Source organism: Lontra canadensis, unplaced genomic scaffold (assembly GCF_010015895.1).
Source record: "Lontra canadensis isolate GAN:19392208 unplaced genomic scaffold, GSC_riverotter_1.0 scaffold2, whole genome shotgun sequence".
NCBI classification, from domain to species: domain Eukaryota; kingdom Metazoa; phylum Chordata; class Mammalia; order Carnivora; family Mustelidae; genus Lontra; species Lontra canadensis.
This window is the reverse complement of record NW_022630996.1, coordinates 6,792,980-6,807,540: the sequence shown is the minus strand read 5'-3', so window position 1 is coordinate 6,807,540 and position 14,561 is coordinate 6,792,980. Positions and strand designations below refer to the sequence as shown.

At 42.7% G+C, this 14,561-nt stretch overlaps 1 protein-coding gene across 7 annotated transcripts in view; it reads right to left on the bottom strand.

The window, feature by feature from the left end:
- Positions 1-14,561, bottom strand: part of SLC37A3 (solute carrier family 37 member 3) — a 47,328-nt gene that overhangs the window by 5,378 nt on the left and 27,389 nt on the right. For 6 of the 7 annotated variants that reach the window (XM_032867655.1, XM_032867692.1, XM_032867666.1 and 3 more), the window contains 7 exons: positions 10,420-10,516; positions 8,301-8,385; positions 7,379-7,557; positions 4,968-5,109; positions 3,059-3,160; positions 2,413-2,460; positions 1,261-1,412 (listed from right to left, as the gene is read on the bottom strand). In XM_032867655.1, the coding sequence (XP_032723546.1) occupies positions 1,261-1,412; positions 2,413-2,460; positions 3,059-3,160; positions 4,968-5,109; positions 7,379-7,557; positions 8,301-8,385; positions 10,420-10,516 (805 nt within the window). Of the gene's footprint in view, positions 1-1,260; positions 1,413-2,412; positions 2,461-3,058; positions 3,161-4,967; positions 5,110-5,272; positions 5,332-7,378; positions 7,558-8,300; positions 8,386-10,419; positions 10,517-14,561 lie in introns of those variants that run through there. The other variant, XM_032867711.1, reaches the window with a different exon arrangement.

Sequence of the window (14,561 nt, the reverse complement as noted above, 5' to 3'; positions counted from 1 at the left end):
AATCATTCATTCTATAGTCATTCAACAGATGTGGACACTTCTACTGTGTGCCAGACATACCACGCCCCCTCCCTGCACATACTGCGGCTATCATGGAGCATAGTAACAAAGAAATACGTAACATATGGCTGGGCAGTGATGAGCATTAAGATGGCTTATTTTTCTCAATACTGGCTCTCTCATTAACCACCAGCAATCAGACGTTGCTGCTCTATCCCCACAGAGCAAGCAAAACAGCAATATTTAAGGCCGGTAATGACCTGAGTGTCAAAACTAAGAGACTTTTTCCTCCCATTCTCCTTCTCTGGCCCCTTTACACCTCTGATCTCACTGACTAACACCTCCCTTTGCCTAATGGCACTGCTGACTTCCTATGTCTTTGACCACTGGGCAACCCCTAAAGTCTTGCCTGTATTTTCTTTGCCCATTAAACATCTCATTAACTTTCAAAGTTTCATCTATTTTATCTAATGCAGATGATTCTCTGATGCTTATTTTTGCAAAATCAGCCCTCAATGTCCTGGAAAGGTATACCCTAGGAGAGGCATGAGTCACGACTGTCCTGAGGAAGACAAGGCTGAATTTAAGCCTTTGAGTAGTTCTGACTACTTAACTGTAGGCCAGTCTTAGCCTAGACAATCAATTCAAGTCTAGCATGCATGCAAATCACCAGGAAGGCTTGCTGAAACAGATCGCCAGGTTCTAATTCAGCAAGCCTGTAGTAAGCTTAGTGTTCCGTACTTTAAATAACCCAGATGATTCTGACACAAAACATTATGAACCTCCATTTGAGGCACAGTCATTGGAAGCAGAGAAAGTGAGAGCAGCTGCCGAGTCCATGGAAATTTCTAGTGGGATCCATGGGAGTACATGTGTGTCTGGTATGGGAGAGGAGGTAGGGTGTGCATGCCACGTGGGGGATAACGAGATACTTGTCTTGTGGCCCCTCGGAGGGCCAAGTTCAGGCTGGAAAGAAGGGAGCAGCAAACTGAGGCTCTGTCTTATGAGGTGTCAGCTTATTTCCAGACAGAAAGAATCTGGAAATAAAAGTGGAAAGAAGAAGCTGAAAAATGAAAAGGGACCTTCCACATTATGTCCTGTCAGCTGACCCCAGAGAAGATTAGGAACCTAAGGTGGACAGAAAAGCATACTATGAGGCACAAGAGTGCCACCTGCTGTGGCCCAGTGTGCAGGTGTAAATTCTTCCACCGACGAGAGACTACTCACCCCTCAATTTCAAGCCCTCTCTTGCTCCCTCACCTGGCCCACGGCAGCTCCAATGCTTCCAGTTCCGTCAACAATTCCTGTGACGGTCGCCAAAGCCTCACTGCTCCCTTGGATCAGCTCCTGACGACCCAGGTCCGCAGAAATAGCAGAGCTAATCATGTTAGAAGGTCCGCCAATAAAAAACCCTGAGGTCATAAACAAAACAGGTTCTCATTAAAACACTATTCATCCCACCGCTAGAAATCCACTGGACAAGACAACTCTTATCCTAACAGTTTAATCAGTACATTGGACAGAAACAGCAAAAGAGGGAAGAGGAAAAAAGTACAAATGAAAACGCTTCCAGATCATGTTATCTTCAAACTAGTTAGCATCCACTTTCCTGAAAGCCCTACTTGAATTATATGATACTCTGGTATCTTTTATAAAAACCAAAGATGCAGGTAATACAGTAACTATACAGCCTTTCTAATCCTGTCAAGGCTACATTCAGTAATAACTAATTACACTCGCTTGCCAGCTTCTACTACACTAGAGTTGTTATCAACGGAGTATCTGACTACCCAAATTCAACCACACATACTGGGAAAAAAAAAAAAAAAAGAGAAAAGGCTCTGTAGGCAGTGCAGACGGTTCTAGCAGCCACTGTTCTCCGCGAGGCTGTCCAAGGACTGGGCAGGAATTGGCCCACGTGACTCGGTCCACAAGGTAGCAAAGTTCCGAGCGCCTCACGTACCATGAGCCGCCCTCAATATCCTGAGTAGGAGCTAAAGTTTAAAAATCCTCTTTATATACCATGGTCCCTAATTATACTCAACTGTTTCATCTGGTGCTCACATGGAGAAATACTGACCAATTCCAGCACAGGAGGAAAAACTTTTTGAAAGCTGGGGAATTGGTTTCCAATGTGGCGTCTTCCTAAACTACCTCCGCAAGTACTACGGGAAGCTGCAGCAGCAATCAAACATTTCAGAAAATCTCTGTCAAAGGGGACTGCTTCTGTAGCAACAGGACTGAGGAGGTCACATAACAGCAGAGAAACAATCTGAATCTGAAGTAGGAAGCTTTCCTTTATAATGAAGGTTTCAGTATTACTCAAACTGAGGGAGCACACGGTTTCCCTTTCTTCCTTTTTATTTACAGAGGAGCAGGAACAGTATAGTGAAACAAAGCCACACCACGTACCTGTAACTGCCATCAGAAGTGCATTAATGGACTTATCGTTTGGAGAACCTACGAGAAAAGACACAGAAACAGCATGCTGACTTTAAAAGCAGATTACACAGGCCCCCACTGAACAGCACAGAAAGATCTGGATCTCAGTGACCTCACAGATCACTCCCAGAGACAACAAAGGGACACAACTCTTTCACCGCCTACTCCAACTTTTATTTGTCATGTCTGCCTCTTGCTGGCGCTTGAGCTAATGAGACTTCTAAAAGCTAAAGAAAAACTCTACTCCCATCTCAGCAGCATCTTCAGGGACATATACCAAACCTACTAATTACCATCTTTCCTCTTTTGAAACCTTTTCCCTTTTATTGTTTTATTGGCTCTAATGCTGGCCCTCTGGAGCCTACCCTCAAACAAAGCATATACACTCCCAAGCAAGCTTTTAAACAAACCAACAAAGCCGAAGAGATGCCAGTTTCCTCCCCAGCACAAATAAAACTACGTGATGATACTTTCACCAGGCATTTACAGGACAATACAAAGGTCTCCTATCAGCCTTTGTAGCTGGTCTCAAGCATCTCCCCAAGGTTGATGGCTGACTCATGGCAAATGCCTTAGTCCTGAGAGATCAGAAAAATAATTGCAAGGGGATACTCACGGCTATATCCAACGAGGGACCCAACGGCCAGAAGCAAGCTGAGAGCTAAAACCGGTGCTCTCTTCTGTAATATGTCAGAGATGAAACCTTGCAAAGTCCCACCTGCAAGTACCAAGAGCGCATCACAACCAAAATCAGTTACAATTTAGCTCCATTATCTGAAGCTTGCTCCCCACGTGCCCTCTCCCTGCTATCAGGCCCCTGACACTGGTCTATCCGAAAAGACAGCTGACTCTGCGAAACAGCTTCCTCCACAGCTTCCTTTAAGGAAGACGACCCGGCCGTTAACTGCCTCGATGGCTGACAGGGACAGGACACCATGAATCAGACAGGAAAATAAGGAAAAAAGAAAAAGTCATCAAACCCCCCCACTGTTCCTTGCTGTTCTCCCTTCTCAAACCAGCTATGAAAGCTTTTCCTGATTTTTCTGCTTTTTATTTTAATTTTCTTTTTTCTTTTCTTTTCTAAGAAACCGCCCATGCTTGTGTGGGAGCAGACAGAATTTTTTTTTTTAAGATTTTATTTATTTATTTGACAGACAGATCACAAGTAGGCAGAGAGGCAGGCAGAGAAAGAGAGAGGAGGAAGCAGGCTCCCTGCTGAGCAGAGAGCCCGAAGTGGGACTCGATCCCAGGACCCTGAGATCATGACCTGAGCCGAAGGCAGAGGCTTTAACCCACTGAGCCACCCAGGTGCCCTGCTTTTTATTTTAAAAGATGACTCATTAGGGGCTCAGTGGGTTAAGCCTCTCAGGGTCCTCTGATCTCAGGATCCTGGGATGAAGCCCCGGCCTGCCTCTCTGCCTACTTGTGATCTCCCTCTGTGTCAAATAAATTTTAAAAATCTTAAGAAAAAAAAAAAGATGACTCATTAAAGACCATGCCTCATGGGCTATTAGTAGCAGCCAATGAATATCCACTAAAACTAAATGCAGTGACTATGACTTGGTGATAATGAACAAGTCAGGATCTTTAGAAAGAGGTCATGTGAATCCTCTAAGCAACAAGGTCACATTTAGCTGTAGCCCCATTTAGAGCCACAGGGGCTATGGGACATCTGGTACATCCTCAGTGGACAGCAGGACCCAGAACTAAGTTCAGGTCTAAAGGTAGCAGCCTCACCTTTAGCTCTGTAACTAAGAAGAAGTGCAAACAAGTTCAAGTACAGTAACAGTGTATCACCTGAGGACTCCCTGCTGTCATGTGCGTAGGGCAGCTTAGCCTTACTGCAATTCTAAATCCAAGCATTACAGAAAGAATGTTACGATTCTGCCATAGCCATACAAGCAACACCCACTAAAATTCATTCTGTACAACTGTCTTAAAGTTTAAGAACTTGTTTATGCCTCCAGCCATAGCAAAAAGTTACTATTAAAATCTGCTATGTGCAACAGAGCAGTTGCAAAATACTCACAGAAATCAATCCCCACTATTATTCCCACCTCTATGATCTGACAAAATCTACACACTAAGCTAATATTTTCCCTTCTTTGGCTATGGGTGGTGGGAAAGGTGGGAAGTAGATAAAATGAGCACATTCACATTTTAACTTGGATCTCCAGTATACAATTAGCTTTAAACCTAAGATCTCACTGAAAGTGTGTGAAAGGGTTACATTTAAAGAGATCACACAGGGAAACATCCCTGTGCTTCCCAACACAAAAGAACTGATCCATAAACAAAGAACCGAGAAGAAAAGAGCTCTATAAATCACAGGCCTGCCGCGGGCTGGCTCTTCTTTTCCATGGATTCTTTTTTTTTAAGAGTTTAGCTGTTAACTGGTAGGACGGTTTAGGAAAAAATGGTTGTGGACTCAGTAATAAAACTTAAGATGATGTCAGATTTCATAACCCAGTAAAATACTACTAGCGACTAACTCTCATTATAGAAAAAGATGCATCTGGCATTACCTATAATTCCTCCAACATCGTACCAAATGGACAACTTGTCAGCTTCAGCCTCCTTCCATCCAAAGTTGTTACTCAGATAAAAGGGCAACCAGAAGAAGAAGGAGTAATTTACTAACTTCAGGCAGGCATAGGCCAGTGAGTACTACAAGAAAAACATTCAACTTTCGATAAGGAACAAACAAAAGCATGGCAGGACACAATTATTAATGTAATTAAAAAGCAAAACCATACACAAAAGTTTGGGAGGAAGAGTACGTGATTTTAAAATTACACACATCTATAAATTCCCATTTGCCTGACTTTACCTAGTCTCCCTCTTCTCTTTATCCACATTAGCTTCCAGAAAGGCATGTGCGGCAGGCCTCTGGAATAAAAATACATATGACTATTTCTTAATTGTCTCCAGTTTCTTCTCCTTTCAGTCCCCCGGTAGAAGCAAACCAGTGTTTTGAACCTCAAAGGCAGAGCACACACTCACATTTCTTTATTTAGACAAAGATAAAAGGTATTCATACCTATAACTATGATTAACCATAAGCAAAGAAAGCCAGTAAACATCACAGCTTTTATTCCAAGCAGCCCCACTTTTTTGGTTCTTCGACTTCCTGCAACATTAACATTATGAACAGTGGAGAGCAATGTGACAAAACTGTAGTTTCAAGGTCTAAGAAAAGACCCGACATTACAACTACTTTCACATCATGGTTTCCAAAAGCCTGGTATTCCAACAACCAGTGAAAAAGCAAGAAGCGTCTTTGGTGAGTCAGAAATGAAAGAACATGACCGTCCCAGGCCTTGCGCCTCTACTTTGAGGAATAAAAGTTGCAGCTGTCTTAGGAAGGCAGCAGTGCTAAGACTCCTATATTCAACACGTTATTAGCAGGAAATCCTGACATTCAGCATCAAAGGAAAAAGGGGGAGGAACAGAGAGGCTGACTTCAAAGGGTGTCTGGCTAGTATATTCTTTTCCCTGGAGCGGCCTATACTCCCTAGGTATCACTTGTTTTAAAACAGCTTCCCCTAGAGAGCCAAATCCCAATCATGAGGGTGTTTTGTCCAGACAGCCTGCTACAAAGACAAAGGAATTAAGTGAACTCGATTTCCTCTGTGTCCCTGCCCGTGTCAGGGAACAATTGCTTGTGAAATACAAAGGAGTAGCAAGAGTTTCATATTTAGTCACAACAGATGTAAGCTCTGTCCCAGAAAGTAAACTATTACCAGGAGAATATTTCAACAACTACTTAAAAACTACTAATCTTTAGCATAAGAACAGGCCTCAAGAAACTTGCATTTCGCTTGTATAATACATTGTCCTTCAGTTACAGAACTGTGGAAACTTACATTCTAACTCATATTTCACTACTGTTTGCAAATGTCAGTCCTGGCAGCCTGGGGGCACAGGCAGAGGGAACTAGTAAGTGCTAAGGACAACCACCTGCTGACTCTGAATCTAGCTGAGGGGTGATATTTGTAAAGCACCACTAGACAATAATATAAACAAAACCAGGTGCTTATTCACAATACAGTGACCCAACATTATAGACCCGGGGGTAGACCGGTTTACTTTCTGCTCCGTGGGAAGGGGAACTGAAGACACAAGGATGGGCTGAGTGACTTACCCCAGGCCTCACAGAGAGTTAGTGGGTAAGCTGGAAATATAACCTAGGCCTGTTAACTTCCACTCTCGTGCCTGCGTGCCCGAAACATCAAGACAGAAAAACTGCAGCAGAAGGGATTTAGTTCAGATGTTAGACAGTTTTCCTGACTGTAAAGGTTTTGGAAACACTGGAATGCATTACCAAGAAATACTGTGGAGTACTGTGTTCTGCACCTTTGAATAAAAGGGTATTTTTTTTCTAGAATGATAAGAATACAGGCAAATAAGGCAGACTTAAATGAACCATTCAAACCCCCTCTTGGTCGCATGTAATTTATAGTATTTCAACAGGTCAGAAAGAGCATATTTAGAAACATTAATTCTGCCTTCTTACTTGAATGCAGGGTCAGGGTCAGCCACTAGAGCTCACAGGCCAAACCTGTCCACACCCATTTGCTTCATACCATCCAGGGTTTCCTGTGTTCTACAGATGCGAGCAGCTGTGGCAGAGACTGTGCAAACCGCCCTCCTCCCTCCCCGCCCCCGCCCCGCCCCAGAAAGCTGAACACATTTACTACCTGGCTGTTCACAGAAAAGGAACACCCAACCCTGCATTAGAATGCAGATAAAATTTCAAGTTGTGCCACCCTAGATACAAGCTGAGGGGCACTATACAATATTACTCCGAACGTATATTCCTAAATAAAGTATCAAAGAGAAGCTAAATACTTCAAGATGCTTTATGGCAGGTAGAGGTAATATCCAGGATTTGATATCTCAGGAGCTGTGGTAAGGAGATCTGAACAGTCCTTACCGGGATAACTCCAGGAAGACAACAGGCCTGGTAAAAGCTTATTGCCTTGACCTGGGTAACAGTACTGCCTTCTTGGATGGAATAATTGGGCTCATATTCATCTTCATTTTCAGCACCATTAATTAATGGCCTGTGTGAATCTTCTTCAAAATTTTCTTCTGCCTCGATACCTGGGAGACCTAAAACAATAACAGCCTCGATTTATAGCGTGCCTTCTAGACGCCTGGCCCTATGCAAGGTGCTCTGCTTGTATCAATTACTCATGGGGTCGAAACTATTTTTATCTCCACTTTACAGAAGCAGCAACTAAGGCTGAAGGCCAAGGTTAACCAAGGTCGATTAAGATTGCACAGCTAATAGCAGATTCTACTTTACCTGGCTTCAAAGCAATGCTTTTTCTAATGACATTACACTATCTCTATTGCATTTAAGAAAATGTAAATTACACACTATTAAACTGACATGTCTCTTCAATTACACGCAAAAGACAGAATTGGACATCTATTTGCTTCTATGGTTTTGCTTGTATGTAACCACAGGTTTTAAGTATCAAACTAAATTACTTTTAGGTAAGTATCAAACTAAATTACTTTTATGAAGGGAAACAAATCTGTCTGAAGGAGTGAAATGAGAAACAGATCATGCTAATTTCCAGTCAGTGTCTCAATCACAAAACTCATTTGCAAATGGAGAGTTTTCCCTGAATCTAGGAAGGTGAGCCTCGCTCCCCTCAAACGTCTGCGGCTGTGCTCGGTCAGTCAACCGGTGTCTCCGGGACACAAACAGCAAATACCACTCCTTCAAACCCCTGAAAGGAGCTCACAGCTCTCCTAGGGAAAAAGAGACTGGCTGTGCCAGCCTCAGATTTCTCTTCGCCCGTAACAGCAAGACGTGCTGAACAGGAAGGACAGCTCCTCCTCACCAATTTCTTCTGGTGACACCAGGAGTCCAAAGAAGATGACGATCCCACCAGCAAACTGCACAGCCGCTGTCACCAGAAAGGCATACTGGAAAAGAGAGGAGAGAGGTGTTGCTTACACATCTGGGATACTGGTTAGACCATGTTCACTAGAAGCACACGTGGGGAAGGTAGAGGATGGGGGGCTGGGGGACGGGGGGACGGGGGATCGGGAAGGAAATGAACACTGAGTGCTCAGGCCATGCCAGGCACAGAGCTGTTTCACTTGTGTTTTCCACGCATTGTCCCCTGGCGGCTCAGAGAGGCCAGTTAAGGTCCCAGCCGCACTGAGTGGTACCACCACAATTGTGAAATCGGGACTGGCTCCAAAACCTCATTCTCTGTCCCACAGAGCCTCCCACCAGAGACAGTATCTGCCCTCGAAAATATTCTCTCCAGTTGAGGGGATTAAACAATACACCAAACAATAGTACAAGGCTTCATGTAGGCGAATAAAGGAAAAGGCCCAGTCCTAATAAGAAACACAGACCAAAGGAAACAGCTAATGATGCTGGCGCAGCAACACAGTGGCTCTAGGAAGAGCTGAGAAGGCAACTGACAGCCTGTCCCAGCACGCCTGAAGCAATGGGACAGGGTGGGAATGACAGAGAAAGCCTCCTGCATGGTCAAAGCAGGGGCTTCTGCTGAGGGACAGCTGAGAAAACCACTAGGAAAACGTGCAATCAAGATTAAAGAACTTCAGGGGCGCCTGAGTGGCTCATCGGGTTAAAGCCTCTGCCTTTGGCTCAGGTCATGATCCCGGGTCCTGGGATCGAGCCCCAACATCAGGCTCTCTATTCAGCGGGGAGCCTGCCTCCCCCACCCTCTCTGCCTGCCTCTCTGCCTACTTGTCATCTCTCTCTGTCAAATAAATAAGTAAAAATCTTTAAAAAAAAAAAAAAATTAAAGAACCTCAAAACCCAGGCTGCATAGAGGAATTTTATTTACTAGGGAATGGAGCCTGATGTGAACAGATGGTCTAAATTTCTGGAAAAGACAGTGACAAAATTAGTGTTTCCAGAAATCAAACCTGGGAGCTGCACCTGGGGTGAACCAAAATTCCCATCTGAGCCAATGAGCACAATCCAGATGCAAAACCAAGAAGCCTGGAATAAAGGTGAGTGGGAATACAGGAAGGACTTCTCATCGAGCCATTCTTCTGAGACCAAACACTTGATCAACTAGTTCAAGATTTACCTACTTTTTAAATGAGCAACTTACTTACTTTGAGTTATTTAGGTTTTTGAATACATCACACTTTCACGTAATCTAAGCAACAAAAAGTAGATCGATAGTAGTAAACAACCCCCCCTTCCACCTCTTCTCCCGTCCACTTAATTCCCATTTTCCTAACATATAACCATTGTTGCTATTTGATTTCTACTTTCCAGAGACTGTTTTAGAAACATACAGGCCAATACCAATACATACTCTGATTCTTTCTCTATTTTATAAAAATGGCATCATTCAGCCCACATTGTTCTGCACCCTGGCTTTCCTCACTTAACAAACCACAGAGAACTTTCCCTACCAAGATGCAGAGCTCGGGGCGCCTGGGTAGCTCAGTGGGTTAAAGCCTCTGCCTTCAGCTCAGGTCATGATCTCAGGGTCCTGGGATCGAGCCCCGAATCGGGCTCTCTGCTCAGCAGGGAGCCTCTTTCCCTTCCTCTCTCTCTGCCTGCCTCTTGGCCTACTTCTGATCTCTGTCTGTCAAATAAATAATAAATAAAATCTTTAAAAAAAAAAAACAAAACTACACATTCAAATCTTTTACCTCTTTTTCTGTGTATTGTTGGTCTTCTTATCAATTTGCAGGCATGCTTTACTTATTAGGGAGATTAGCTCTTGATCTGTAAGATGAGTTGCAAATACTTTTTCCCAACTGATTATACTGTCTTCAGACTTGGGTATTTTTCCCGTGAATAATTTCTGTGTTTGAAATTCTCAAAAGTTTGTCCATTTTCAATGTAAGCCTTGCCCACCCAAACACAGCTCTACACAGTTCTAAATGGCCACAGTATTATTTCTTAAAAGACAAAACATATTATATGTACTCAAGAAAAAGCTAGAAGGAAATACCTACCTCGTAACCGTACTGCAGAACAGAAGAAGCTAGGCACGCTCCCAAAATATTGCCCACCGAAGCACAGGCACTCCAGAGACCAAACACAACTCCTCGTCTAAGAGAACAGGGACACAAAGACGACAAGAGAATCAGAAGGAATTCTGGTGCAGTTCAAATACAAAATGGCCAAAACACTGAAAGTTCACATTCCAAAGAATCGACATTCTATATTAAGATTTTTTTAAAGTACACCCAAACAACAAAATATTCAGGTCACTTAAAGATAGTATTAAACTAGGGGCACGTGGTGGCTCAGCTGGTTAAGCATCTGCCTTCAGCTCAGGTCATGATCCCAGGGTCCCAGGGAATCTGATTCTCCCTCTCCTCCTGCCCTGGCTCTCTCTCTCTCTCTCTCATGTTCATACTCTCTCCCTAATAAATAAAAACTTAAAAAAATATATAGCTATTACACTGAAGTTCAATTTGGGGCACATCACTAGCCACTGCTAAGAGAAATTTGAAAGTAAGCCACAGATTAGGAGGAAATATTCGCATACTGCTTATCTAATAAAAGACCCCCTTCCAGAATATAAAGAACTCTCAAAAATCAGTAATACAAAAACAAACAATCCAGGACACTGGCTGGCTCAGTAGGTGAAGCATGCAACGCTTGATCTTGGGGTTATAAGTTCAAGACCAACACTGGGTGCAGAGATTACTTTTTAAATAGAAAACTAAATCGGGGCGCCTAGGTGGCTCAGTCGTTAAGCCTCTACCTTCAGCTCAGGTCATGATCCCAGGGTCCTGGGATTGAGCCCCATGTCAGGCTCCCTGCTCTGCGGGAAGCCTGCTTCTCCCTCTTTCACTCTCCCTGCTTGTGTACCCTCTCTGGCTGTCTCTCTCTCTGTCAAATACATAAAATCTTTAAAAAAATTAAAAATTTAAAAATTTAAAAAATTAAATCTTAAAAAAAATCCAATAAAATGTTAAAGAGTATGAATGTACAATCATCTCAAGATAAAAATGTTTTTGAAAAGAGACTTCATGCAGACAAAAACATGAGGCCAATAAGCACCTAAAAAGGTGTTCAACATCGTCAGACATTAGGAAAATATAAATTAAAATGACAATGAGGTACTACATACCTACTAGGATAGCTAAAAGTGAAAAGACCACACGTGTTGGCAAGAATACACAGCAGTTAGAGCCCTTACACTCTGCTAATGGGAATTTAAAATGGTAAAACCACTTTAGATGAGACCACCAGTTTTGTTTTTTTTTTTTTTTTCAAAGACCTTATGTATTTACGTGCCAGAGAGACAGCGCACAAGCAGGGGAGTGACAGGCAAAGGGAGAAGCAGGCTCCACATCAAGCAGGAGCCCTATGATGTGTGACGTGATCCCACGACCCTGGGATCATTACATGAGCCTAAAGCAGACTCATTTAATGGACTGAGCCACGCAGGCGTCCCGACCACCAGTTTCTTAAAAAGATAAACATTCACCTACCACATGACCCAGCCATTCTACTTTGACATATTCATCCAAGGAAAATGAAAGCATATGTTCATACAAGGATTTGTACACAGACGTTCACAGGAGCTTTATTTGTAATAGCCCAAAAGTGACAACAACCCAAACGTTCATCAACAGGTGCAAAGATAAACTGTGATACAACAGATTCCTGCTCAGCTATAAAAAGGAATGAACTATCTATGGATAGGACATGACTGGATCTCAGAATAATTACACTGAACTAAGCAGATAAGAAATAGTATATACTGTATGGCTCTACTTATATGAAATGTGAGAAAATTCAAATTAATCTAAAGTGACAGGGGCGCCTGAATAGCTCAGTCAGTTAAGCATCTGCCTTTAGCTCAGGTCATGATCTCAGGGTCCTGGGATCGAGCCCTGCGTCAGGGGGACGGTGTGGGGGGGAGGTCCCCACTCAGCAGGGAGTCTGCCTCTCCTTCTCCCTCTGCCTGTCCCCTTGTTTCTGCGCGCGCTCTCAAATACGTAAATAAAATCTTTAAAAAATAAATAAGTATTAATCTACAGTGACAGAAAACAGATCAATAGTTGCCTACAGATGGCAATGGGAGGGAGGGAGAAAGTAGCAGGAGGCGGGGGAGAGGAAATACCAAAGGGCATGACGAAACTTTTGGGGGTGATGGGTATGTCCATTGCCCCATGGTGGTTTCAGGAAGGTGTGCAGGCTGAAACTCATCAAATGGTACTTCTTAAATATGTGCAGCTTATTACATACTTTAATAAAACCATTAAAAACAAAAGGAAAAGAAAGAATGGGTAGACAGAGAATCTAGTGGAAGGAAAACTAGCTATTACAACAGTCCTGGAGAAAAATTATTAGCTCTGAACATAGGTAATGGCAGTAGAGTTAGTAAAAGAAAGAGGAGTTAATTTTTTTTAAAGATTTTATTTTAGTAATCTCTATACCCAATGTGGGGCTCAAACTCATGACCTTGAGATCAACAGTCACATGCTTTTCTGACTGAGCAAGGCATGTGCCCCATATTAATTTTTTTAACATCAAAACTTGTATTTTATTCTATTTGATACATATATTTAAATGTGTTTATTGATTTATAAGGAATTTCTATGCCCCACATGGGGCTCAAACTCACAACACCAAGATCAAGCATGGCTTGCTTTTCTGATGGAGCCAGCCAGGCGCCCCTCTATTAATAACATACTATGTAATGTCTAGATTTTTTAGCTCCTTAAACATTTTTATAACCTACTGAAACAGAAGGGGTCCTAGAAACAAACAGGAAGACAACACAGCAGAGTGAAAAATTTAGCTTTGGTTCAGAAGTCCTGGCTCTGTGGCTTCCAGCTGCACAATCTCAAGCTTGTTGCTACCCCAAGTGTACATGTTAGCGTGACCTAGCCCAAATCCACTTAAACACTGTGACGCTGGGGGTGCCTGGCTGACTCGAGTAGCAGAGCATGAACTCTCAGGGGTGTGAGTCTGAGCCCCACAACGGGTGTAGAGATTGTGTATGAATAAAACCTTTTTAAAAAATAAAAACTATGATGGGGTGCCTGGGTGGCTCAGTGGGTTAAAGCCTCTGCCTTCAGCTCATGTCATGGTCTCAGGGTCCTGGGATCAAGTCCCACATGGGGCTCTCAGCTAGGTGGTGAGCCTGCTTCCTCCTCTCTCCCTCTTTGCCTGCCTCTCTGCCCACTTGTGATCTCTGTCTGTCAAATAAATAAATAAAATCTTTCTAAATAAATAAATAAATAAAAATAAAAACTATGACCGTGATAAAGGAGCATGATTCATCCAAAGTTAACAGCTTTAATTTAAGGCAATGTCAACAGATCACTTAAATCCCTGGGGCCCCAAATTTTTCTACCTGGAAAACAAATAATTTGAACTAGATAATCTCTATGTTCTCCCCAGTACTCAAACACCCTGCCTGTTCCTCTAAAATATATAAAACCTAGCAAGAGGGTCCTGGAGAGGAGTCAGAAGGTCAGACTCTGAATAACACTGGCTGACCAAACACGATTTTAGAAGAAACTAGTTCAGGGGCACCTGGGTGGCTCAGTTGGTTGAGCAGCTGACTCTTGACTTTCGCTCAGGTAGTGATCGTGGGGTCCAGGGATCAACCCCCATGTTGGGCTCCATGCTCAGCAGGGAATCTGCTTCTCTCTCTCCTTTTGCCTCTCCCCTGGCTCATGCTCTCTGTCATATAAATAAAATTAAAAAAAAAAAAAAAAAAAGTAAGGGGCGCCTGGGTGGCTCAATCAGTTAAGTGTCTGCCTTCGGCTCAGGTCATGATCCCAGGATCCTGGGTTTGAGCCCTGCATCAGGCTCCCTGCTCAGTCGATAGCCTGCTTCTCCCTCTCCCTCTGCCTTTGCCCCTCCCCACCTCATGCCCTCTCTCTCAATCTCAAATAAATAAAATCTGTATTTTTAAAAATAAATAAATAAATTTTAAAATTAAAAATTTAATTTTAATTTGTTTAATAAATAAATTTATTTAAATAAATTTATAAATTAAATTACTTTAAATTAAATTTAAAATAAAATTTAAAAATTTAAGATGTTTTAAATAAAACAAAGTATGTGTCCAAGCGATTATCTTTGAGTGACAGGATTTCAAGTGGTTTGACCTTCATTTCTCTTT